This window comes from Plecotus auritus (assembly GCF_963455305.1).
Source record: "Plecotus auritus genome assembly, chromosome: 4".
Lineage (NCBI taxonomy): Eukaryota > Metazoa > Chordata > Mammalia > Chiroptera > Vespertilionidae > Plecotus > Plecotus auritus.
The window spans coordinates 116,481,299-116,506,246 of record NC_137775.1 but is presented as its reverse complement, the minus strand read 5'-3'; the positions used below and the strand labels follow the sequence as shown (position 1 = coordinate 116,506,246).

The 24,948-nt window shown below is 42.4% G+C and overlaps 1 protein-coding gene across 1 annotated transcript in view; it reads left to right on the top strand.

The window, feature by feature from the left end:
- Positions 1 to 24,948, top strand: part of WNT2 (Wnt family member 2) — a gene marked incomplete at its 3' end in the record, with an annotated part of 68,156 nt that overhangs the window by 26,918 nt on the left and 16,290 nt on the right. The window contains exon 4 of the mRNA XM_080665525.1: positions 14,617 to 14,881. Coding sequence (XP_080521651.1) covers positions 14,617 to 14,881 — 265 coding nt within the window. The remainder of the gene's footprint in view (positions 1 to 14,616; positions 14,882 to 24,948) is intronic.

Sequence of the window (24,948 nt, the reverse complement as noted above, 5' to 3'; positions counted from 1 at the left end):
GCACTCCCAGGCTGGGCGCACCTTTGGCATGAAGCCCACGCCATCTTGTCAAGGGGAGCAGCGGAGGCCAGGAATGCAGCCACACTGACACCCAGACTGGCCTTGAACACCATCCCAGACTCACGCAAGGAGCCGTTTGCCAGTCATAACCCGGGTGTGACCACCACTGGCTCTGGCTGTGAGTGGCACAGTACCTTGCTGTGGGCTCTCAGACGGCTGCAGTGAGTGCACACCAGAGAGACCCCCTGTGCTGCGCTGCACCCTCTCACCCGTGCACCCAGACCCAGCTATGAGTGCAAGCCAGGGAGGCCCCATGCCCCAGCCCCACCTTGGACCCAGGATAATGCTGCCATTGCAACTTGGAGCCACCTGGTGCCTCCAGCCCTGGGTCACAAGTCCACACTGCTGTTGCTACCCAGAGCCACCCGGAGCATGCCCTGCCTTAGGCCCTGGGACTGTGCTGCTGGTGCAAGCTGGTGCACCCAGCCATGGGTCACAGGACCAAGCTGCAAGTGTGCTGCCAGAGGGACCTATGGTGCCATCGTGCCGTGAGTTTTGGGGCAGCACAGCAAATTGCATGCCAGAGGGCTCTGGGCCCTCACAAGGAGTCACACAACAGAGGAACTGTAGACACACACCCTCCCGCCCCGGCTGACCCCAAGCATCTGAAGTGAACAACTGAGGGACCAAATCCATGAGAGAATGGGGTACAACTCAGAGCAGAGACAATAAAGGCATGAGAGTCAAGGCATACCCAGCTCTGGGCTAATGGGACCCGGATCATTGGACCACTAGGGTCTTCAATCTCTCGGACTCCAAACAGGGCCAGAAAGAGACAGCAAAAATGGGGAGACAAAGAAATAATCCCCTAAAGGAAAGAAAAGGAAAGGAACTAAATGAAATGGAGGCAAGAAGTCTGTCAGAGAAAGACTTCTGAGTAATGGTTACAAAGATGCTCACCCACTTGGATAAGAAATTCACCAACATGAGTAAGAATCAAGAGGAAATGAAGAATGACTTAGCTGCAATAAAGAACACAATGGAAGGTTTCAACAGTAGTCTAGAAGAAGCTGAAGACTGAATCAGTGAGTTAGAAGACAGGGTAGAAAAAAAAACCCACTTTGAACAGCAATTGGGAAAAAAATTAAAAAGCAGGAGGAGAGTTTAAGGGAGCTTTGTAACAATATGAATGAAACAATATCTGCAAAGTAGGGGTGCCAGAAGGACAAGAAGAGGAGCAAGGAATAGAAAACCTAGTTGAAGAAATAATGACAGAAAATTTCCCTGACTTGGGGAAGAAAAAAGTCACACAAGCACAGAGTCCCAAACAAGACAAACCCCAAAAGACCCACACCAAAACACATCATAATTACAATGGCAAACATTAACAACAAAGTAAGAATCTTTTTTTTTAATAAATCTTTATTCAGATTATTACAATTGTTTCTCCTTTTTCCCCCCATAGCTCCCCTCCACCCAGTTCCCACCCCACCTTCTGCCCTTACCTCCCCCCCACTGTCCTCATCCATAGGTGTATGATTTTTGTCCATTCTCTTCATGAACCCCCCATACCCCTTTCCCCCTGAGAATTATCAGTCCACTCCCTTTCTATGCCCCTGATTCTATTATATTCACCAGATTATTCTGTTCCTCAGGTTTTTAATTCACTTGATTTTTAGGTTCACTTGTTGATAGATATGTATTTGTTGTTCATAATTTTTCTCTTTACTTTTTTCTTCTTCCTCTTCTTTAAGAATACCTTTCAGCATTTCATATAATACTGGTTTGGTGGTGATGAACTCCTTCAGTTTTTCTTATCTGTGAAGCTCTTTATCTGCCCTTCAATTCTGAATGATAGCTTTGCTGGGTAGAGTAATCTTGGTTGTAGGTTCTTGCTATTCATCACATTGAAAATTTCTTGCCACTCCCGTCTGGCCTGCATAGTTTCTGTTGAGAAGTCAGCTGACAGTCGTATGGGTGCTCCCTTGTAGGTAACTAACTGTTTTTCTCTTGCTGCTTTTAATATTTTCTCTTTGTCTTTTGCTCTTGGCATTTTAATGATGATGTGTCTTGGTCCTCTTTGGATTCCTTTTGTTTGGGGTTCTGTGCGCTTCCTGGACTTGTAAGTCTATTTCTTTCACCAGGTGGGGGAAGTTTTCGGTCATTATTTCTTCAAATAGGTTTTCAGTATCTTGCTCTCTCTCTTCTTCGGGCATCCCCATAATTCTGATGTTGGTATGCTTGAAGTTGTCCCAGAGTCTTCTTACACTATCTTCAACTTTTTGGATTTTTTTTTTTTTTTTTTTTTTTTTTTTTTTTTTTTTTTGCTTTTTGCTTTTTCGGTTGAGTGTTTTTTGCTTCTTTGTATTTCAATTCTTTGACTTGATTCTTGTGTTCCTCTTGTCTGTTTTTGGGTCTCTGTATAATATTTTTTATTTCAGTCAGTGTATGTTTAATTTCTAGTTGGTCCTTTTTCATATCTTCGAGGGTCTTGTTATATTTATCAGCCTTTTCTAGGATATTCTTGAAAAGCCTTATAACCGTGGTTTTGAATTCTATATCCAGTCGTTTGTTTTCCTCCATTTCTTTCGTTTGTGATCTGATTCTTTGACGCCGCATTTTCACTGCTTCCCTGAGTTGGTAAGGTAGATTTGTGTGCTAGGTTTCCAATATGGCCTAGTGGGTCTGCCTCCCCAGTTAACCTGAGGTGGACACTCTTGGTGCACCCCTTTGTGGACTGTGTGTACAGCCTTGTTGTAATTAAGTCTTGATTGTTGTTGGTATCACTGGGAAGAACTGACCTCCAGGCCAGTTGGCTGTAAGGATCAGCTGTGTCTATGCTGGGAGAAGTTCGGTGCTGGAGACAGCCTTATAGGATTAGACTTGCCAAATTGCACTAGCCTCTGTGCTCAGCTTGGATGGGGTGGAGCCTCAGTCTTGGCTTCCCCTCAGCCTTGCCCTTGGGCGCACGTGCGCGCCTTCAGACCTCTGCCTTCCCCGGCTCCCGAGTCTTCGCCTGAGAGTCCAGACTCCCCCCACAAGAGCGTGGGTCCCCAGGGGCTCGCCTGGAACTGGGGTTCACTGCAGTCAGAACTGGGGCCCAGTGCAGTCAGGAGCCTCTGATTCCCTTCCACTAGGGAAAGCCTGTGGCAACCTCCACAGCCTTTGTGCGCACTGGCACGTGTGCGCCTTCAGTCCTCCGCCTTCCCCGGCTCCCGAGTCTCCGCCCGAGGGTCCAGACTCCCCCCCCAAGAGCATGGGTCCCCAGGGGCTCGCCTGGAACTGGGGTTCACTGCAGTCAGAACTGGGGCCCAGTGCAGTCAGGAGCCTCTGACTCCCTTCCACTAGGGAAAGCCTGTGGCAACCTCCACAGCCTTTGTGCGCACTGGCACGTGTGCACCTTCAGTCCTCCGCCTTCCCCGGCTCCCGAGTCTCCGCCCGAGAGTCCAGACTCCCCCCACAAGAGCGTGGGTCCCCAGGGGCTTGTCCGGAACTGGGGTTCAGTGCAGTCAGAACTGGGGTTCAGTGCGATCGGGGGCTTCCTTCCCCCTTCCGCCAGAGAAAGTCAGCCAGGCTCTCAGCCGCCCTTCCTCTCTGCGTGCACAAAGACCCTTTGCTGTACCTCCAATTCTCTGTGAGCTTTTCTTTTTCCTTCTAGTTGTAGAATTTTCACTCAGCCTGCTTTCCTGTGGTTCTGGATGGTGTCTGTTCTGTCTTTTAGTTGTAGTTTTGAAATTGTTGTCTGAGGCAGCAGTTTAGGTGCTTACCTATTCTGCCATCTTGGTTTCTCCTCCAAAGTAAGAATCTTAAGGGCTTCAAGAGAGAGACAGAAATTTACCTACAAGGGAACTCCCATTAGACTATCAAATGATTTCTCAACAGAAACACATCAGGCCAGAAGGGAATGGAATGAAGTATACAAAGTGATGCAAAGCATGGGACTGTATCCAAGAATACTCTATCTAGCAAGGCTGTCATTCAAAATTGAAGGTGAAAGCAGGAGCTTTGCAGACAAAAAAAGGCTAAGGGAGTTTATTACCACCAAGAAAGTCATGCAAGAAATGCTAAAGGTACTGTTGTACTAGTAAAAAGAAGAAATAGGAAGGGAAGAAGGAACACAGGCATAAAGAATAAAAATGGCAACAAACAAGTACCTATCAACAATCACCTTAATCGTAAATGGATTAAATGCTCCAATCAAAAGACATAGGGTGGCTGAATGGATAAGAAAACATGACCCATATATGTGCTGTCTATAAGAGATCCACCTCAGAACAAAGGACTCACACAGACTGAGAGTAAAGGAATGGAAAAATATTTTTCAGGCAAATGGAAATGAGAAAAAAGCTGGGATAGCAATACTTATATCTGACAAAATAGACCTCAAAGTGAAGGCCATAACAAGAGATAAGGACACTTCATAATATTAAAGGGATCGATACAATAACAGGATATAACTCTGGTAAACATATATGCAACCAATACAGGAACACCCAAATACATTAAAAAAATTATTCTGGAAGATATCAAGGGAGAGATCTGACAGCAATATAATCATAGTAGGGGACTTTAATACCCCATTGACATCACTGGATAAACCTTTAGACAAAAAAAAAATCAACAAAGAAACAGCAATCCTAAATGACTTACTAGATCAGATGGAACTAATTGACATCTTCAGAACATTTCACCCCAAAGCTACAGGTTATACATTCTTCTCAAGTACGCATGGGACATTTTCAAAGATAGACCACAGATTAGGAAACAGGCTAAGTTTATTCAAATTCAAGGAGATTTAAATCATACCAAGCACCACCTCAGATCACAATGGCATCAAACTGGAAATCAATTATAATCAAAACAATAAAAAACAATCAAACACTTGGAGGCTAAATAGCATGCTTTAAACAATGACTGGATTACCAAAAAGATCAAAGAGGAAATAAAAAAACACTCTGGAAACAAATGACAATGAAAACACAGCAAGCCAAAATCTATAGGACACAGTGAAAGCAGTCCTGAGAGGGAAGTTCATAGCTCTACAGGCCTACCTCAAAAAACGAGAAAACTGTTAATAAATTATCTAACTCTACAACTTAAAGAATTAGAAAGAGAGCAACAAGAAAAGCCCAGAATAAGTAGAAGGAAAGAAATAATAAAGATTAGAGTGGAAATAAATGACATAGAGACGAAAAAAACAACAACACACAACAATACAAAAGATCAATAGAACCAACAGTTGGCTCTTTGAATGGATAAACAATATTGATGAACCTCTAGCCAAGCTAACCAAGAAGCAAAGAGAGAGGACCCAAATAAAATCAGAAAGGAAAGAGGTGAAGTAACAACCAATCACACAGAAATACAAATGAATGTGAAAAAATACTATGAACAACTCTATTCCAACAAATTTGACAACCTAGAGAAATGGATACAATCAAAACAATAAAATACAATCTTCCAAAACTCCATCGGGAAGAATCAGAAAATCTGAATTGGCCAATAACTACTGAGGAAATTGAAGAAGTAATCAAAAATCTTGCAGCAAACAAAAGCTCTGGTCCTGAAGGCTTCACAGGGGAGTTTTACGAAACATTCAAAGAAGAACTAAAAGCTATCCTCCTCATACTATTCCAAAAAATTCAAGAGGAAGGAACACTTCCAAGCTTTTTCTATTAAGCCATTACCCTAATCACAAAACCAGATAAAGACACTACAAAGGAAGATAATTACAGGCCAACATCCCTGATGAACATAGATGCTAAAATCTTCAATAAAATATTAGCAAATCGAATCCAACGATACATTTAAAAGATCATACACCATGACCAAGTGGGATTTATTCTGGGGATGCAAGGCTAGCACAATATCTGCAAATCAATAAACACGATACATCACATAAACAAACTGAAAGACAAAAATCACATGATCATATCAATTGATGTAGAAAAAGCACTGGACAAAATCCAAAACCTTTCTTGATAAAAACTCTTAACAAAGTTGGAATAGAGGGCTCATACCTCAACATAATAAAAGCCTTACATGACAAACCTACTGCCAAAGTCATACTCAATGGGAAAAAACTAAAACCATTTCCACTAAGAAGAGGGATGCCCACTTTCACCACTCCTGTTGGACATAGCAATCAGCCAAGAAGAAGAAATAAAAGGCATCTGAATTGGAAAAGAAGTAAAACTGTTATTATTCAGTGATGACATGATATTGTACATAGAAAACCCCAAAGACTCCATAAAAAAACTAGTTGATTTAATAAATGAATTTGGCAATGTAGCAGGATACAGAATTAACATCCCGAAATCTATAGCCTTTTTACACACCTATAATGAACTCACAGAAAGAGAAACTAAAAAATCAATCCCATTTACCATTACAACAAAAAAATTAAGATACCTAGGAATAAACTTAACCAAGGAGGTAAAAGACTTGTACTCGAAAAACTACAGGACATTGAAAAAAGAGATAGAGGAAGATATAAACAAGTTGAAGAATATACCATGTTCATGTATTGGTAGAATCAACATCATTAAAATGTTCATACTACCCAAAGCAATCTATAGATTCAACTCAATCCCCATTAAAATACCAACGGCATATTTCACAGACCTAGAACAAACTCTCCAAAAATTTATATGGAATAAAAAAAGACCCCGAAGAACTGCAGCAAACCTGAGGGGGGGGAAAGATAAAGTTGGAGGGATCACAATACCAGACATCAAGTTATATTACAAAGCTCTGTTCTCAAAACAGCCTGGTACTGGTGCAAGAACAGACTTATAGACCAATGGAATAGAACAGAGAACCCAGAAATCAACTCAAATCATTATGCTCAATATTTGACAAAGGAGGCAAGGGCATACAATGGAGTTAAGACAGTCTCTTCAATAAATGGTGTTTGGAAAATTGGACAGATACATCCAAAAAAAAAAAAAAATGAAACTTGACCACCAACTTAACCATACACAAAAATAAACTCAAAATAGATAAAAGATTTACTAGTAAATGTAAGACGGGAAACCATAAAAATCTTAGAAGAATCCATAGGCAGCAAAATATCAGATATATCTCATAGCAATATGTTTACCAACACATCTCCTAGGACCGTGGTTGGCAAACTGCAGCTCGCGAGCCACCTGCAGCTCTTTGGCCCCTTGAGTGTGGCTCTTCCACAAAATACCATGGTCTGGGTGAGTTTATTTTGAAGAAGTGGCATTAGAAGAAGTTTAAATTTAAAAAATTTGGCTCTCAAAAGAAATTTCAATCGTTGTACTGTTGATATTTGGCTCTGTTGACTAATGAGTTTGCCGACCACTGTCCTAGGACAATGGGAACTAAGGAGAATATATACAAAAGGGACTACATCAAAATAAAAAGCTTCTGAACAGCAAAATAAACCACAACAAAATAACAAGAGACCCCACTGCATAGGAGAACATATTTGCCAATGTTACATCTGATAAGGGTTTACTCTCCAAAATTTATAGGGAACTCAAACAACTTAACAAAGGGAAGATAAACAATCCAATGAAAAAATGGGTAAAGGACCTAGACATATAGAAGGCCAAGAGACATACCAAAAAATGCTCAATGTCACTAATCATCTGAGAGATGCAAATCAAAACAACAATGAGGTACCACCTCACACCTGTCAGAATGGCTATCATCAACAAATCAACAAACAACAAGTTCTGGCCAGGATGTGGAGAAAAGGGAACTCTCGTGCACTGCTGGTGGGAATGCAGACTGGTGCAGCCTCTGTGGAAAACAGTACGGAGTTGTCTCAAAAAATTAAAAATGGAACTCTCATTTGACCCAGTGATCCCACTTCTAGGAATATATCCCAAGAATTCATAAACACCAGTCAGAAAGAACATATGCACCCCTATGTTCATAGCAGCACAATTTACAATAGTTAAGATTTGGAAACAGCCTAAGTGCCCATCAGCAGATGAGTGGATTAGAAAACTGTGGTACATCTACACAATGGAATACTATGCTGCTGTAAAAAAGAAGGAACTTTTACCATTTGCAAAAGCATGGATGGAGCTGGAGAGCATTATGCTAAGCGAAATCAGCCAGTCAGAGAAAGATAAATATCACATGATCTCACTCATATGTAGGATATAATGAACAACATAAACTGATGTACAAAAATAGATCCAGAGACAAGGTAACACTGAACAGACCATCCAACCTCAGAGAGAAGGTGGAGGGTGGGGAGGGCAGTTTAGAGATTAACCAAAGGACTTGTATGCATGCATGTTAGCATAACCAATAGACATGGACATTGGGGCTTGGGGTAGTGGGGTGTGGGAGTGGCTGGTGGGGAGTCAATAGGGGGAAAAGGAGACATATGTAATACTTTAAACAATAAAAAACAAATAAAAACAAAAAATAAAAAATGGTGGTACATCTACACAATGGAATACTACGCTGCTGTAAAAAAGAAAGAACTCTTACCATTTGCAACAGCATGGGTGGTCCTGGAGAGCATTATGCTAAGTGAAATAAGCCAGTCAGAGAAAGAAAAGTATCACATGATCTCACTCATTTGTGGAATATAATGAACAACATAAACTGATGAACAAAAATAGATCCAGAGACAGAGAATCATTGACCGTCAAACCTTAGAGGGAGCCGAAACTGGTTTGGCTCAGTGGGTAGAGCGTTGGCCTGCGGACTGAAAGGTCCCGGGTTCGATTCCGGTCAAGGGCATGTACCTTGGTTGCGGGCACATCCCCAGTGGGAGGTGTGCAGGAGGCAGCTGATCGATGTTTCTCTCTCATCGATGTTTCTAGCTCTCTATCCCTCTCCCTTCCTCTCTGTGAAATATCAATAAAGTATATTTTTTAAAAAAAAACCTTAGAGGGAATGCAGAGGAGGGTGGGCGGTGGGGGGGGGGGGGGTGGGTAAAAGATCAACCAAAGAACTTGCATGCATATCAGCATAACCAATGGACAGGCACAATGTGGGGGGTGGGGGTGAAGGCTGGGGCTAGGGGTAGGCTGGGAGAGGACAATGTGGTGAAAAGGGGACATATGTAATACTTTCAACAATAAAGAATTAAAAAAAAAAAAAAGACTCAAAGTACCCAGATATTGCAGGTCAGGCAAAGAATCAAAGCCTCCAGAGTCCAGGTCTGGCAAAGATTCAGTGCACCCAGAGAGCCACTTAATCAGCTTCAGGCTATAGACCTCAGCAGGGCATACACTCCACAGGGTATGGTAAGAGGGTTTTCAATGGGTGGAGCAATTGTTTCTCTACCTCCCCCCCACCCCCACCCCACCGAAAAAGCTGTTGATGGGAAAGCTTTGCTAAGATTGTTTCTGCAGCATGAAGGAATGACTCAGCACAGTGATCCCCACAGCTGTCCTCTCAGCTCTCTCCCCAGAGCCACCAACCCCAGACTCTCCTCAAGCAGCTCTAGTCCACTCTTCCCTCCCTCTGCCGGAGCCTACAGTGAATGGATGCAAATGAAATTTAGAGTGTTGGCCCTTTAAGGGGGGGCCTGTGTATCTAGCCCTCTCTCCCTTCTGGACAGAACCCTTGCTGCTTTTCACAGCCAGATTTAGGTCGGCATCTTTCCCGTTTCTGTTACTATGGGCTTAGGCCTCCAGCTTGGGGTTTGACCCCAGACCCCTAAGGGGGGACCCTCCCCCCACAGCTGAGATATTCCTTCAGAACTTCAGCTGCTGCCTGTGGAAGCCCAGTCAACCCTCTCAGGCCTCCACACTTCCCACCAGTCTCCATGTGGCCTCTGCTTATGTGCTTGGTTACACAGCTTCTCTCCATCTAGTCTTGAGTTGGTTATTTAGATGATTTTCCTTTATTTTAGTTGTAATTGGTACTGGGAGAGTGTCAGCGTAACTTCCATTTAATACTCCACCATCTTGGAATCCCTAGGGCCTAGCCCATGGTCGACAAACTGTGGCTCGCGAGCCACATGTGGCTCTTTGGCCCCTTGAGTGTGGCTCTTCCACAAAATTCCACGGCCTGGGCGAGTCTATTCTGAAGAAGTGGCGTTAGAAGAAGTTTAAGTTTAAAAAATTTGGCTGTCAAAAGAAATTTCAATCGTTGTACTGTTGATATTTGGCTCTGTTGACCAATGAGTTTGCCAACCACTGGAGACTATTTGAGTTTTTAAAACTCCCATATTTCCTTAATTTAAGAATTTGAAAGTAACAATTAAAACAAACCCAAGAATTCTCAGACTGGTAGCCCTTGGGATGTCCCCAGGTTCTTCTTTGCTCAGTACTTGCTTTGCAGAGCAAATAAAATGTGTGCAGCTGCTCCATCAAGGGCCTGTGTGGGGGCCCACCAGCCCCTCACCCAGCGCCTCTGAGACCCCTAGGGAGAGGGTGGGTGCACTCTTTCAGACAGGAACCTCCTCTGCCAATTGTTCCTCTAAAAGCGCTGGGCTTTCCCTCCACTGGCCGTCCCCATCTTTCATTTCCTCCAATGCAGCACCAGGGCACATTGTTGCTTGTCGCTATTTTCCCCAGGAGACCTAGGGTCGGACACAACTTCTAATTCAGTAGTCAGATGTCTCTGTTCCCAGAACCATCCTGCCGCCCGCCCACGGGCGTGGCTCACCTGCTCCGGCCCTCTGTGGGCTGGAACCGGGGCGTGGGCCCGCGCTCCTCCTCTGCAGCGTTCTGGGTTTGGAGGAGTCTCAGTCCTGGCTGCATATAAGAAGCACCTGGGGAGGCCTGAGAGGGGGAGGACGCGAGCAGGGTTGGGCGGGCGGGGGGGCGGCTAAAGGGAGATGGGGGTGGGGCGGTGTCATTGGAGGGAAAAACAGCGACTCTGTAATACTTTCAACAATAAAATTAAGAAGAAAAAATGCACCTGAGAGCCGAAGTACCCGCAAGGCCGCCCCGCCCCCAAGTCCAGGTCCTAATGTATTCAGTCCAGGGAGAGGCAGCTGTGTGTGCTAGAGACATCCCAGCTGATTCTAATGTGCAGCCGAATGAGAACCCCGGCTCTGCACTCTCCAGGTGCCAGGAAGCAAGCCCCACATTCCTGTATATATTTTACTGTGCAGATAGTTGGACTTTTTGTTTTTCCCTCTTTTTCCAGACCATGCAGCCCCTCAGACTGCAGCCCGACTGTAAAAGAACACTCTTTCCCTTTCTTCTTTGTGCATATACACATAGGCAGGCCTTTAAGAAGTGGGCCAGACCACATACATTGTTCTGCATTGCGCTTCTATCACTTGACTTCCTTTTATGGCTGTGAGACTTAAAGACTTACTCCAGGACCACATAATATTGTATTATTAAGCATATACCATAAAGTGCTTAACCATATTTTCCTATTGATGTCATTTGGGTTTTTTTTTCTAATATTTTGCTATTGCTAATTATACTGCAGTGAACATTCATGTGGGTGTAAATTCCTCAGAAGTTGTGCAAATATTTCCAAAATGCCGTCACCAAGGTTAAAGGATATGTATATTGAAATTTTTTACAGTATTGCAAAAATGCTCTCCATTTAAATGGCACATCAATTTACTCTCCCACCAACAGTTTGTTAAAGCATCTCCTTTCCCATACTCTTACCAACATTCTTTTTTTTAAAAAAATATATTTTTATTGATTTTTTACAGAGAGGAAGGGAGAGGGATAGAGAGCTAGAAACATCGATGAGAGAGAAACATCGATCAGCTGCCTCCTGCACACCTCCTACTGGGGATGTGCCCGCAACCAAGGTACATGCCCTTGACCGGAATCGAACCTGGGACCCTCCAGTCCGCAGGCTGACGCTCGAGTATCCACTGAGCCAAACCAGTTAGGCCTTACCAACATTCTTATAGTCAATCTTTTTACTATATGCTAATCTGCTAGGCAAAATAATATATATGTGTGAGATATGTATATATATATATATATATATATATATATATATATATATATATATATATAGTGTTGTATTTTTTCAGCTTGCATTTCTCTAATTTCTAGCAAAGTTAAACATCTTTTTGTTAGTACTATGTGTTTCTTCTGTGAATGGCTGGTTAATAGAGTTTTGATGACTATTTGGAAGATGCAGCGTAATCCTCCATATTTCTCTCCCTCTTTTTCCCTATTATAATAGGTCTGTAATATTATCCCATTAATTATTGTCTTATTCAAAACAATGAAGGAAGCAGAGTTTGCATAATTCAAAACTTGAGAAAAGCACAGTGCCATTGATATTAAGATTTTAAATGTTTTTTTAGAGTGAAGAAACCTTTCTTAAAAGTCCCTGGCAGACTACTCCTGACATTATATTGGCCCAAATGGAATCATCCCATACCCTCTGCTGGAAAGAGTCAGTGGCAGGACCATGAAAGTCCCCTTATTGATTTGGTCTGCTCTGGGCTCAGAGAGAGACCTGGCTACCTCTGAAGCATGTGGCTGCCAACACCTAAACAAAACTGAGGAAGAAAAAGGACAGTGGCTATTTCCACTCAATAGTGAGTGATGATCAATTGTGTGTACCACTGCCACATGCATATCTAAGGATTTATAAGGTGTATCTTTAATATCCAATCTTAAATTAATATGTAAATAATCCAATTAAACATATAAAAATAGCAACTTTGAAGTTTGCAACCTGGGAACTTAGCATTACAAAGGAAGGGCAGTACTGTATCTTGTTATTTTTAAAAAATTTTTATTGATTTTAGAGAAAGAGAAAAGGAAAAGGGGGGGGGGAGAGAGAAAGAGAGAGAGAGAGAGAGAGAGGAAAACATTGATGGGTTGCCTCCCACATGTACCCTGACTGGGGATCGAACCCACAACCTGGGCATGTGCCCTGAGCAGGAATGGAACCGGTGACCTTTTGGTGCACAGGACGACACCCAACCAACTGAGCTACACTGTCCAGGGCTATCTGATCATTTTAAAGTTAGGAGTATTAACTTATGAGTAAATAACTCAGCTTTAAAAGGAAAAGGCTGTGAAGAATGAGCATTCATAATCCATTCCCAAGCTCGAGAGAGATCACAACTGACAATTAGGGCCTGTCCCCATCAGACACTCAAAGCAACGTGACAAGAAGGAGGGCTATGAGGTGATCAGCCTTGGAGATCTCACAGGACCCTGGCTTTCATCCTTGGCTCAGTTGCAGAACAGAGGAGGAGAAACCACCCTGCTGACAGTCCCCCTCCTCAATTTGGATCCCCAAGACAGAGGGTATCTGGGGTGGGGGTATAGACAGAGGGGGCAGGGAACCCCCTTGATGACATTTTCCAAGCTGGTACTTTGAACAAAATTCTTAGCGTAACACATTGAGAACATTATTTCTAAGAACTTGGAGTGTAGCTTTACGCCTGTTTTGCCTACTTCCGGAGATTCTGGCATAATATGGTGGGTGTGGGATGTGAGTGGGAGGCTCCCTGAAGCACTTATGCTCACCCCGCTTTTACCCCCCAACCCCAAACACACACGATACCAATATTCCAGGTTACCTCCCCAGGGCCTCACCCCAGGTAACTTACTCCTGGTGCTCCAACCTGGTTTGCCTGTTCCACAGACTTAGTTGCTGACCAAGGCTCTAGTAGAACCAAGTGTGCAGGAATGTTCTTCATTCCAGAAAGTCAGTCCTAATTTATTCACATGCTTGGAAAATGTGTCAAAATCATTCTGGAGCTGAAGGAGCCAAGAATGAACAGCTGTAAATTAATCCACTCGCACCCTTCCCAGTTTGGGCTCGTCACCTAGGTGTTTCCCTCCTAGCTCATCATAGTGGGCAGATGGAGCCCTGTTACATCTGGAATCTGTCCTTGTCATCATGAGGCAGCGTTGGAGGGCCAGGACAGAGATGTGAGAAGGGGGAATGGCTTTAGTTTGGTACACCAGGTCACAAAGACCTGGGCGTTTTTTAAGGATGTCAGAATGAACTTTCCTGGAACTCCAATTCCCCCATATGCCCTCACCCTCATATCTTTATATTTGGGTGTTGGGTATTAGGCTCACTGGGTGACCTGGATGGCAGGCCTTGGCTACATACACAACCCTAGGAGGGCCATCTTGGCTCCCCAACTCTGCCCCCTCTGCTCCCACCTGTCCAGGAGCTTCCCCTCCTAAGATGTGAAAAATAAGGACAGTAGGTAGCGTGGGATTGTTGTGAAGATCAAGGTCACTGAGATAGAGTGCAGAAGGCCTTAGCACAATGCCTGGAACACGCAGAGCACCCATAAATAGTAGCAATCACTAGAATTGGTTTAGTACATGATGCAGACCTAGCCGAATTTGCATAATAGCATACATTTTTAATAGAATACAGCTAGATTTATGTAGAGAATATTCTAATTCATTGCCTTACTCTTCAAACTGGCCCCGTTCCCTATTAAATTCACATGAGTGTGGTTTTTGTTATACAGGTAGCCTAATGGAGCTCATAGCCAGGCAATGCCTCCCACTCTCTCCCCACCTCCCTGCATGCTATGCAGTCAGTGCAGTGTGGCTGACGTGACCAGCCAGTGACCACAGACATCTCCCTGTGCTAGCTCCGGGGTCCTGTGTCTTCCATCACTTCGTGTTGTTCAGAAAGTTGTAGCACATGTCATGCACTTGAGTCCAGCTCCACTGGACAGCCTGTCTTTCCCCACAGGCTGTGAAGCGGTTCCTGAAGCAAGAGTGCAAGTGTCACGGCGTGAGCGGTTCCTGTACGCTGAGGACGTGCTGGCTGGCCATGGCCGACTTCAGGAGGACAGGCGACTACCTGTGGAAGAAGTACAACGGGGCCATCCAGGTGGTCATGAACCAGGACGGCACTGGTTTCACTGTGGCTAACAAGAGGTTTAAGAAGCCAACGAAAAATGACCTCGTGTATTTTGAGAATTCTCCAGACTACTGTATCAGGGACCGAGATGCAGGTAAGTTTAAAACACTTTACTCACTGCACGTAATTCTCCAGCGGTCAGCATGCCCGGGTAAAGGCAGTTCTGTATTTTCAGCTCCCCAGTCCTGGGAGTGCAGCTGCTGCCTTCAGGCGCAAAGCTCATGTTCTTATCATTCATATTAAAAGTGCACAAAGAGCTCTCCTAAGATCCTGGAGAAATGGGACCCTAACAAGAATGTTTGTGGCAAAAAGTCAATATATGGCCCTAGCCAGTTTGGCTCAGTGGATAGAGCGTCGGCCTGCAGACTGAAGGGTCCCAGGTTCGATTCTGGTCAGGGGCACATGCCCAGATTTCAGGCTTGATCCCCAGTGGGGGGCATGCAGGAGGCAGCCAATCAATGATTATCTCTCATCATTGATGATTCTCTGTCTCTCTCCCTTTTCTTTCCTCTCTGAAATCAATAAAATACACCTTAAAAAAAGTCAAAATATGCAGATTAGGAAAATTCTTCTGCCTGGACAAAACTGGAATTGGTGGGTTAACCTGCACTGTGTATAGCATCGCAACGCCTTTCCTGTGGTTCTGCAGCCGAGAGGAGCATAGCTTTGCAGTGTATATTCCCCTTTGTAGATCCAACCTCTGGGTCCCAGGGCTTTCAAGTTCACCCGTTTTTGAAATCTGCCGTACTTCACACTCCTCTGCGCTTTCCACTATGCTCAGAAGATGCCAAATACTAGAGAAAAAATTCATTCCACTGGCGTGGCTGCCGGTGAGCGATTGATGAGGGCTGTGTAAGAGACACTTAGGCTACTGAGGCCACACCTCCCCTTGCACACAGCACCTTTTCTATTTGAACCCACTCAGGAGCAGCTCTGTCAACCTCAGCACAGCTGTTCCTTGGTGTGTTTTGCAAGTGTGCTGTGCCCACTTCCCACCCCTCCTGCTCAGCATTGAACTCCAGGCGTAGCACAGTCTTTGCAAAGAATCTGGTACAAGATAAGAATGAGTAGAAGTGGATAGAAGGTGATAGGGAGCCCATAGCCAACTTTGGCTCGAGCCAACTTCTCAGACTTAGTAGAAAACAAGGGAACCCATGATCAGGAAAAACATCCTTGAACGTAAATTCCCAGTTTATTTTTCATTCCAAAGTAATTGCAAAGGAACCAGTAAAACAGTGCAGACGGCCGCCAGCCCCTAACCTTAGACTGACCAAGAAGCACGATTACCAGGGAATGTCACCAGAAGTCCAGGGCCTCTTAGTTGACCTGAGAGGATGCATTTCCTTCCTGGTTGATGAGCTAGCTCTTTGCAGCACTTGAGCAGGTTCGTACATGCAGTCTCTGAATTAATAACTGCCAAGCGGAGGGCCCGCTTCTGTGCCCTGCAGCATTCCTGACGCGCTTTGGGACCTCTAGCAAGTCTTCCTTCCTTCTGGGCCACAGTTTGAGCAGAATCCCCATGAAACCTGTGCTTTGATACAGATTGTCCCAGAGGTTTGGGTCCTTCTCTGCTGTTAAGTAGCTGCTTAATCTCAGGGTCCTGGGGCAGACCATGGGGATAATGATATCGGGATCATTTTAGGAGCTACCCATTGACCACTATATGCCAGGTACTGGACTAAGATCACTGCACACGTGGTTTTATTTCATCTTTTGAGCCGCCCTATGACATCAGTGCATTGGAACTGGTTTCCTGAAAAAAAAAGAAGAAGGAAGAAGAGGGTGGCTTCTGGTTGATCAACCAAGAGCCAAATTCACAGCTTTGTTTTAGTCAGATAAGCAGCCCCAGAGGTCATCGTCCCAATTGTACACATGAGAAAAGTGAAGGATCAGCTCAAGACCTCATTGGTCTTGGAGGGGAGAGATGTCTGGCTGGCTGACTCCATGGCCTGTGCTCTTGACCCTGACACTGTAACTTGTCCCTACCTGTCTCCAAGGGCATGCACGTGAACAGGCCTTGTGAAGCAAAAACCTCATTTCAAATGTAAGAGGATCTGCTTCCCTGGGACTTCGTTTTTATTTTGTTTTGTTTTGATTGAAGCAGTTTGCACAGTAAAGTAAACAGTTATGCTTGAGGATCATTTAACTGCCTCCTGGATATTCAATGACACAAAGACCTTACTTTTTCTTCCTCACGAGGAGATTAGGCAACTTCAGGATACTGTTATTCTTGCACATGTTGCTTTTTCTACTCCCTATATGAGACCACAATTCTGTTTCTTGATCCTAAAATAACAAACACATCCGTAGCACCTGCCATGTGTTAGGGCTTGGTCTACATTCTCTCCTTGATTCTCATGGGAAGTCTGTAAGGTAGGTATGTTATTATCCCATTTTATGGGAGAGGAGACTGAGGCTCTGACAGACAAGTTATGGATTTTGCCCAAGGACCTTCAGTTGGTAAGAGGCAGGCAGAGCAGGGATCTGCACCTGAGTTCATCCATTCTTGTAATCACGTTACTCTGCCTCCAGATGTGCCAGCCACACAGCACACTGCTGCAGTGTGACTTTCTGAGGGAAGCAATATAATTTATTCATTCTCTTCACGTACTTCTCTTCTCCCTAAGCTTATTCTAGCTTAGCTGACTTGCAAATATGTGAACCTTTGGTGTTGATTAATCAGGAACCACCCTGTTACTCTTTTTTTTTTTAAGTAGTTAGTTCCAATGTATTAGATCAGAATTCCAGTAACATTCCTAGATTATTCATAAGTTACCTGAACAATACTTAATGCCCTTTTGAGCTGAACCTAACAAAATGCCAAAGTCATCCATATGCAAACCTTGCAATATTTCTTTGTAATTCTCTTTTTTTCCCCTTTTTTAAAAAGGTAATATTTTTTTATTGATTCCAGAGAGGAAGGGAGAGGGAGAGAGAGAAGGAAACATCAATGAGAGAATATCATTGATTGGCTGCTTCCTGCACACCCCCTACTGGGGATTGAGCCTGCAACCCAGGCGTGTGCCCTTGACCAGAATCCAACCCAGGACCCTTCAGTCCGAAGGCCAATGCCCTATACATTGAACCAAAGAGGCTAGGGCTGTAATTCTCTCTCTCTTTTTTTTGTCCATCCAAATTGTTGAATTTATTACATAATTGTTTATAATGTTTTCTTATTAGTCTTTTTTTAATTTCTTTATTGATTAAGGTGTTACATATGTGTCCTTATTTCCCCATTACCCCCCATCCTCCCAACTCATGTCCTCACCCCGCTGTTGTCTGTGTAATTCTCTTTTTTTTTTTTTCTTTTCAAATTTTTATTAAGGTATTATATGTGTACATATCTTACCATTGCCCCCCACCCCCACCCCACTCCCATACATGCCCTCACCCCCCAATGTTTTGCATCCATTGGTTACTCTTATATACATGCATATAAGTCCTTCGGTTGATCTCTTATTTCCCCCAACTCTCCCTAACCTTACCCCTGTAATTTGACAGTCTGTTTGATGCTTTACTGCCTCTGTAACTATCTTTTTGTTCATCAGTTTATAATGTTTTTCATTATCCCCAAATGAGTGGGATCATGTGGTATTTTTCTTTCATTGACTGGCTTATTTCACTTAGCATAATGTTCTCTAATTCCATCCAAGTGCCTACAAATGGTAGTAATTCCTTCTTTTTTACGGCAACATAGTATTCCATTGTGTAGATGTACCATAGTTTTCTGATCCAGTCATCTGCTGACGGGCACCTAGGCTGTTTCCAAATCTTAGCTATTGTAAATTGTGCTGCTATGAACATAGGGGTGTATATATCCTTTCTGATTGGTGTTTCTGGTTTCTTAGGATATATTCCTAGGAGTGGGATTACTGGGTCAAATGGGAGTTCCATTTTCAGTTTTTTGAGGAAACTCCATACTGTTCTCCACAGTGGCTGCACCAGTCTGCATTCCCACCAGCAGTGCACGAGGGTTCCTTTTTCTCCGCATCCTGGCCAGAACTTGTTGTTTGTTGATTTGTTGATGATAGCCATTCTGACAGGTGTGAGATGGTATCGCATTGTTGTTTTGATTTGCATCTCTCGGATAATTAGTGACTTTGAGCATGTTTTCATGTGTCTCTTGGCCTTCCTTCTGTCTTCTTTCGAAAAGATTCTATTTAGGTCTGTTGCCCATTTTTTTATTGGATCCTTTATCTTCCTTTTATTAAGTTGTATAAGCTGCCTGTAGATGTTGGAAATTAAACCTTTATCAGTGATACCATTTGCAAATATGTTCTCCCATACAGTGGGGTTTCTTGTTGTTTTGTTGATGGTTTCTTTTGCTGTGCAAAAGCTTTTTATTTTGATGTAGTCCCATTTGTTTATTTTCTGTTTGGCTTCCATTGCCCTAGGGGCAGTATCACTGAAAAAGTTCTTTTGGCATATGTCTGAGATTTTGCTGCCTGTGGATTCCTCTAGGATTTTTATGGTTTCCCGTCTTATATTTAAGTCCTGTACCCATTTTGAGTTTATTTTTGTGTATGGTGTAAGTTGGTGATCTAGTTTCATTTTTTTGCATGTATCTGTCCAATTTTCCCAACACCATTTATTAAAGAGACTGTCTTGACTCCATTGTATGCTCATGCCTCCTTTGTCAAATATTAAATGCGCATATTGGTTTGGGTCGATATCTGGATTCTCTATTCTGTTCCATTGATCTATATGTCTGTTCTTGAGCCAGTACCAGGCTGTTTTGAGGACAGTGGCTTTGTAATACAGCTTGAAATCTGGTATTGAGATCCCTCCTACTTTATTCTTCTTTCTCTGGATTGCTGTGGCTATTCGGGGTCTTTTTTTATTCCAGATGAATTTTTGGAGAGTTCTTTCTAGGTCTGTGAAATACGCCGTTGGTATTTTAATGGGGAGTGCATTGAATCTATAGATTGCTTTGGGTAGTATGGACATTTTAATGATGTTGATTCTACCAATCCATGAACATGGTATGTTCTTCCATCTGTTTACATCTTCCTCTATCTCTTTTTTCAGTGTCCTGTAGTTTTCCGCATATAGGTCTTTTACCTCCTTGGTTAGGTTTATTCCTAAGTATCTTAATTTTTTTGGTGCGATGGAAAATGGGATTGCTTTTTTAGTCTCTCTTTCTGTAAGTTCATTGTTGGTGTATAGAAATGCCATAGATTTCTTGGTGTTAATTTTGTATCCTGCTACATTGCCGAATTCATTTATTAAGTCTGTTAGTTTTTGGATGGAGTCTTTCGGGTTTTTTATGTACAATATCATGTCATCTGCAAATAAGGACAGCTTTACTTCTTCTTTTCCAATTTGGATGCCTTTTATTTCTTCTTCTTGTCTAATTGCAGTGGCTAATACTTCCAGTACTATGTCAAACAGGAGTGGTGAGAGTGGGCATCCCTGTCTTGTTCCTGTTCTTAGGGGAAATGGTTTTAGTTTTTGCCCATTGAGTATGATGTTAGCTGTGGGTTTATCATATATAGCTTTTATTATGTTGAGGTATGATCCTTCTATTCCCACCTTGTTGAGAGTTTTTATCAAGAAAGGGTGTTGGATTTTGTCAAATGCTTTTTCTGCATCAATTGATATGACTATGTGATTTTTATCTCTCAATTTGTTTATGTGATGTATCACATTTATTGATTTGCGGATATTGAACCATCCTTGCATTCCTGGGATAAATCCTACTTGGTCATGGTGTATGATCTTTCTGATGTACTGCTGGATCCTATTTGCTAGAATTTTATTGAGGATTTTGGCATCTACATTCATGAGGGATATTGGCCTGTAATTCTCCTTCATTGTGTTGTCTTTATCTGGTTTTGGTATTAGGGTGATGCTGGCTTCATAGAAGGAGCTTGGCAGTGTTCCTTCCTCTTGAATTTTTTGGAATAGTCTGAGGAGGATAGGTTTTAGTTCTTCCTTGAATGTTTGGTAGAACTCTCCTGTGAAGCCGTCTGGCCCCGGGCTTTTGTTTGCTGGAAGCTCTTTGATGACTGCTTCAATTTCTTCCATAGTTACTGGCATGTTGAGATGTTTAGATTCTTCCTGATTGAGTTTTGGAAGGTTATATTTTTCTAGGAATATGTCCATTTCCTCCAGGTTGTCCAGTTTGTTGGAATAGAGTTGTTCGTAGTATTTTTTAACAATCCTTTGTATTTCGGCGGGATCTGTTGTTATTTCACCTCTTTCATTTCTGATCTTGTTTATTTGGGTCCTCTCTCTTTGCTTCTTGGTGAGCCTGGCTAGAGGTTCATCAATCTTGTTTATCCTTTCAAAGAACCAGCTCTTGGTTTTGTTGATCTTTTGTATTGTTTCTTTGGTCTCTATGTCATTTATCTGTGCTCTGATCTTTATTATTTCCTTCCTTCTGCTTACACTGGGCTTTTCTTGTTGCTCTTTTTCTAACTCTTTGAGTTGTTGGGTTAGGTAATTTATTACCCCTGTTTCTTGTTTTTTTGCAGTAGGCTTGTAGAGCTATGAACTTCCCTCTCAGGACTGCTTTCGCTGTGTCCCATAGATTTTGGATTGTAGTGTTTTCATTGTCATTTGTTGTCATGATGTTTTTTATTTCTTCTTTGATCTCTCTGGTAACCCAGTCATGGTTTAATAGCATGCTGTTTAGTCTCCATGTGTTTGATTTCTTTGGGTTGTTTTTATTGTAGTTGATTTCCAGTTTTATGCCACTGTGGTCTGAGAAGATGCTTGATATGATTTCTATCTTCTTGAATTTGAAGAGACTTTGCCTATGTCCCAACATATGGTCTATCTTTGAAAATGACCCATGTGCACTTGAGAAGAATGTATATTCTGTGGCTTTGGGGTGAAATGTTCTGAAGATGTCAATTAATTCCATCTGGTCTAGTGAGTCATTTAGGATTGACGTTTCTTTGCTGATGTTTTGTTTAGAGGATTTGTCCAGTGGTGATAGTGGGGTATTAAAGTCCCCTACTATGATTGTATTGCTGTCAATCTCTCCCTTGATATCCTCCAGGAGTTTTTTTATGTATTTGGGTGCTCCTGTATTGGGTGCATATATGTTTACCAGAGTTATTTCTTCTTGTTGGATTGCTCCCTTTAGTATTATGAAATGGCCTTCCTTATCTCTTGTTATGTCCTTCAGTTTGAGATCTAATTTGTCAGAAATAAGTATTGCTACCCCAGCTTTTTTTTCAGTTCCATTTGCCTGGAAAACCTTTTTCCATCCCTTCACCCTCAGTCTGTGTGCGTCTTTTTTTCTGAGGTGGGTTTCTTGTAGACAGCAGATATATGGGTCGTGTTTTCTTATCCAATCCGTTACCCTATGTCTTTTGATTGGGGCATTTAATCCATTTACATTTAAAGTTATTATTGATAGGTACTTATTTGTCGCCATTCCTATTCTTTACCCCTGTGTTACTTCTTCGCTTCCTGTTTCTTTCTTTCTTTCTTTTTTTTTTTTTACAGCAGACCCTTTAGCATTTCTTGCATTGCTGGTTTGGTGGTAATAAATTCCCTTAGTCCTTTTTTGTCTGTGAAGCTCCTGATTTCACCTTCAATTTTGATTGACAGCCTTGCTGGGTACAGTATTCTTGGATTCAGACCCTTCCTTTGCATGACTTTGTATATTTCATTCCATTCCCTTCTGGCCTGATGAGTTTCTGTTGAGAAATCAGTTGCTAGTCTGATGGGGGTTCCTTTGTATGTAACTTTCTGTCTCTCTCTTGCTGCTTTTAAGATTCTTACTTTGTCATTGGTGTTTGCCAATTTAATTATAATGTGCCTTGGTGTCGGTCTTTTGGGGTTCATTTTGCTTGGGACTCTGTGAGCTTCTTGGATTTGTGTGTGTGTTTTCTTCCCTATATCTGGGAAATTTTCTGTCATTATTTCTTCAAAGAGGTTTTCTATTCCTTGCTCAGCTTCCTTTCCTTCTGGAACCCCTATTATGCGGATGTTGTTTTGTTTCGTGTTGTCCCAAAGTTCCCTTAGACTCTCCTCCTGCCTTTTAATTTTTTTTTCTAGAAGTTGCTTTTCTTGGGTATTTTTTTCCATCTTGTCTTCTAGCTCACTGATGCGGTCCTCTGCTTCTTCTAGTCTACTCTTGATGCTTTCTATTGAGTTCTTTACGGCAGCGATGTCATTTTTCATTTCTTCTTGGTTCTTCTTCATTTCCTCTTGGTTCTTGCTCATATTGTCAAATTTGTCTTCCATTCTTTTCAGCCACCTTATGACCATTTCTCTGAATTCTTTTTCTGGAAGGTTGCTTGCCTCCATTTCGTTTACTTCCTTTTCTGGTGATGCCTGCTTTTCTTTCATATGCGGGCTGCTTCTTTGTCTCCCCATGGTCTCTCTTCTCTGGGTGTCTGGTTATGTAGTTCTCTCTCTCCTGGTTTGATTTAAAGGCACAAAATACAGCACTACCAGGTACAACTCACAAGGCACTGAACAGGAATGTATTCACGATATTAATAACCTCCAATAAAGGTGACCACCAGAGAAAGGCAAATTAGGTGATAGGAGAGAAAGAAGAAGAGGAAAAAGGAAAGAAAGAAAGAAAGAAAGAAAGAAAGAAAGAAAGAAAGAAAGAAAGAAAGAAAGAAAGAAAGAAAAAAAGAAAAAAGGAGTGTGAAAATGAAATTGGGAAAAGGGAAAGTAAAGAGAAAAAAAAAAAGTAAGAGAGACAAGAAAGTGACTAAGAGAGAAAGGGGAACAGACTATATATATTGGGGATAAAACTCCAATAGAACAATCACTAATCCCAGAAAATGCCAGCAACAAGTGCCTGGGGATTAGTACAAACTACCACACCAACTAATATGGAGTGAGGCAAGGGAAAGCTGAAGCACAAAACAAACAAAAAAATAAACAAAAGAAGAATAAGCAAAACAATCTCACAAAAAAGCATAAAAATTGGATATAATCTACATTCAAGCAAACAACAACAAAAGGACAGAGAGAAGGACAAGTTTATGGATAGCTCAGACAGCGAAGGGAGAGGTGTATGTGGACTTGGAGCAGAGGATTGGAGATTAGATATGTAAGTAGGGTGAAATTTTAACAAGGGGTAAACAGAAAGAATAGGGAAAATCTAAAGCAGTAAAAGGGTAATATAAACAGGACACTGAAAAGGGGGAGGTTAGGAAGAGAGTGATGGCCTAAAGGTAGAGTTGAGATAGAATAAAACGATGCTAAAGGAAAGATAAAAATAGAATGTAGAACCCTAATCCCAAAATAAAATGAAGAGAAAATAAAATGACACTTTAAAAAAAAAAAAAAAAAAAAAGGTAAAATAGCAGTAGTAATAATACGGATTGAAAATAAAAATGTAATCATTAAAAAGGTAAAATCAAGTGATGAAAAAAGAAAAAAAAAGTTTCTTGATTAAAAGATGCAAAAAATGAAAATAAAAAAAAAATAAAAAAAATAAAAAAATAAAAGGTAAAAATAAAATGTGAAGTAGTGAAGGTCATTCACTTCCTCTGTTTTTCTGTTTGGCACGCCTGTTTCTCAGTCCAGACAGTATTGCAGTTCCCTGCGATCCACTGCTCTTCGGTGTTGTAAGCCAGTCCTGATTTTAAGCAGGTGGTGTGTCTTAATTTCTCGTATTCCTTTATTTTTGATTACACAAGAGTCGATTTGTGATTCAGCCCCTGGGTGGCAGTGTTTCTGGATTAACTTCCGGGTCTATCTATGGCCTCTCTAGGCAGTGTTAGAGCCTTCTTTCTCTGTGGCACTCGTCACCGGCCTGTGGGAGTGGTCTGCCTCAGAGCTGACTCTCTGATGGTCACTCCCCGCTCCGATCCCCAGGTTCCAGAAAAACAACCTTCCCCTGCAGTCTCCCAGGGTGACCCCAGCTGGGTGATCCTATGTATTGGGCTTAGTAATCAGAAGCAAGAATTTCAAGAGGAAAAAGCCCAGTTGTGCGTACTCCGGGACTCCGCGTAAGCCCAGGCACCCAGGGAACGCAGGGGCTGCGCGTAAGTCTGGACTGCCTAAAATTCTTAGGGTGTCCCTGCACTTCAGATCAAAATGGGTTGCTTTTTAGAGTGCCCTTCTCTTAGCAGCTCTGAGGACCCCTTTCCACAATCACAGATCACGCCAGCCCCTACAGCCACGGATTTTTCTAGGCACAGACTTCCCTGGTCCTCCAGCTCCCGCAAAACGCGCGTT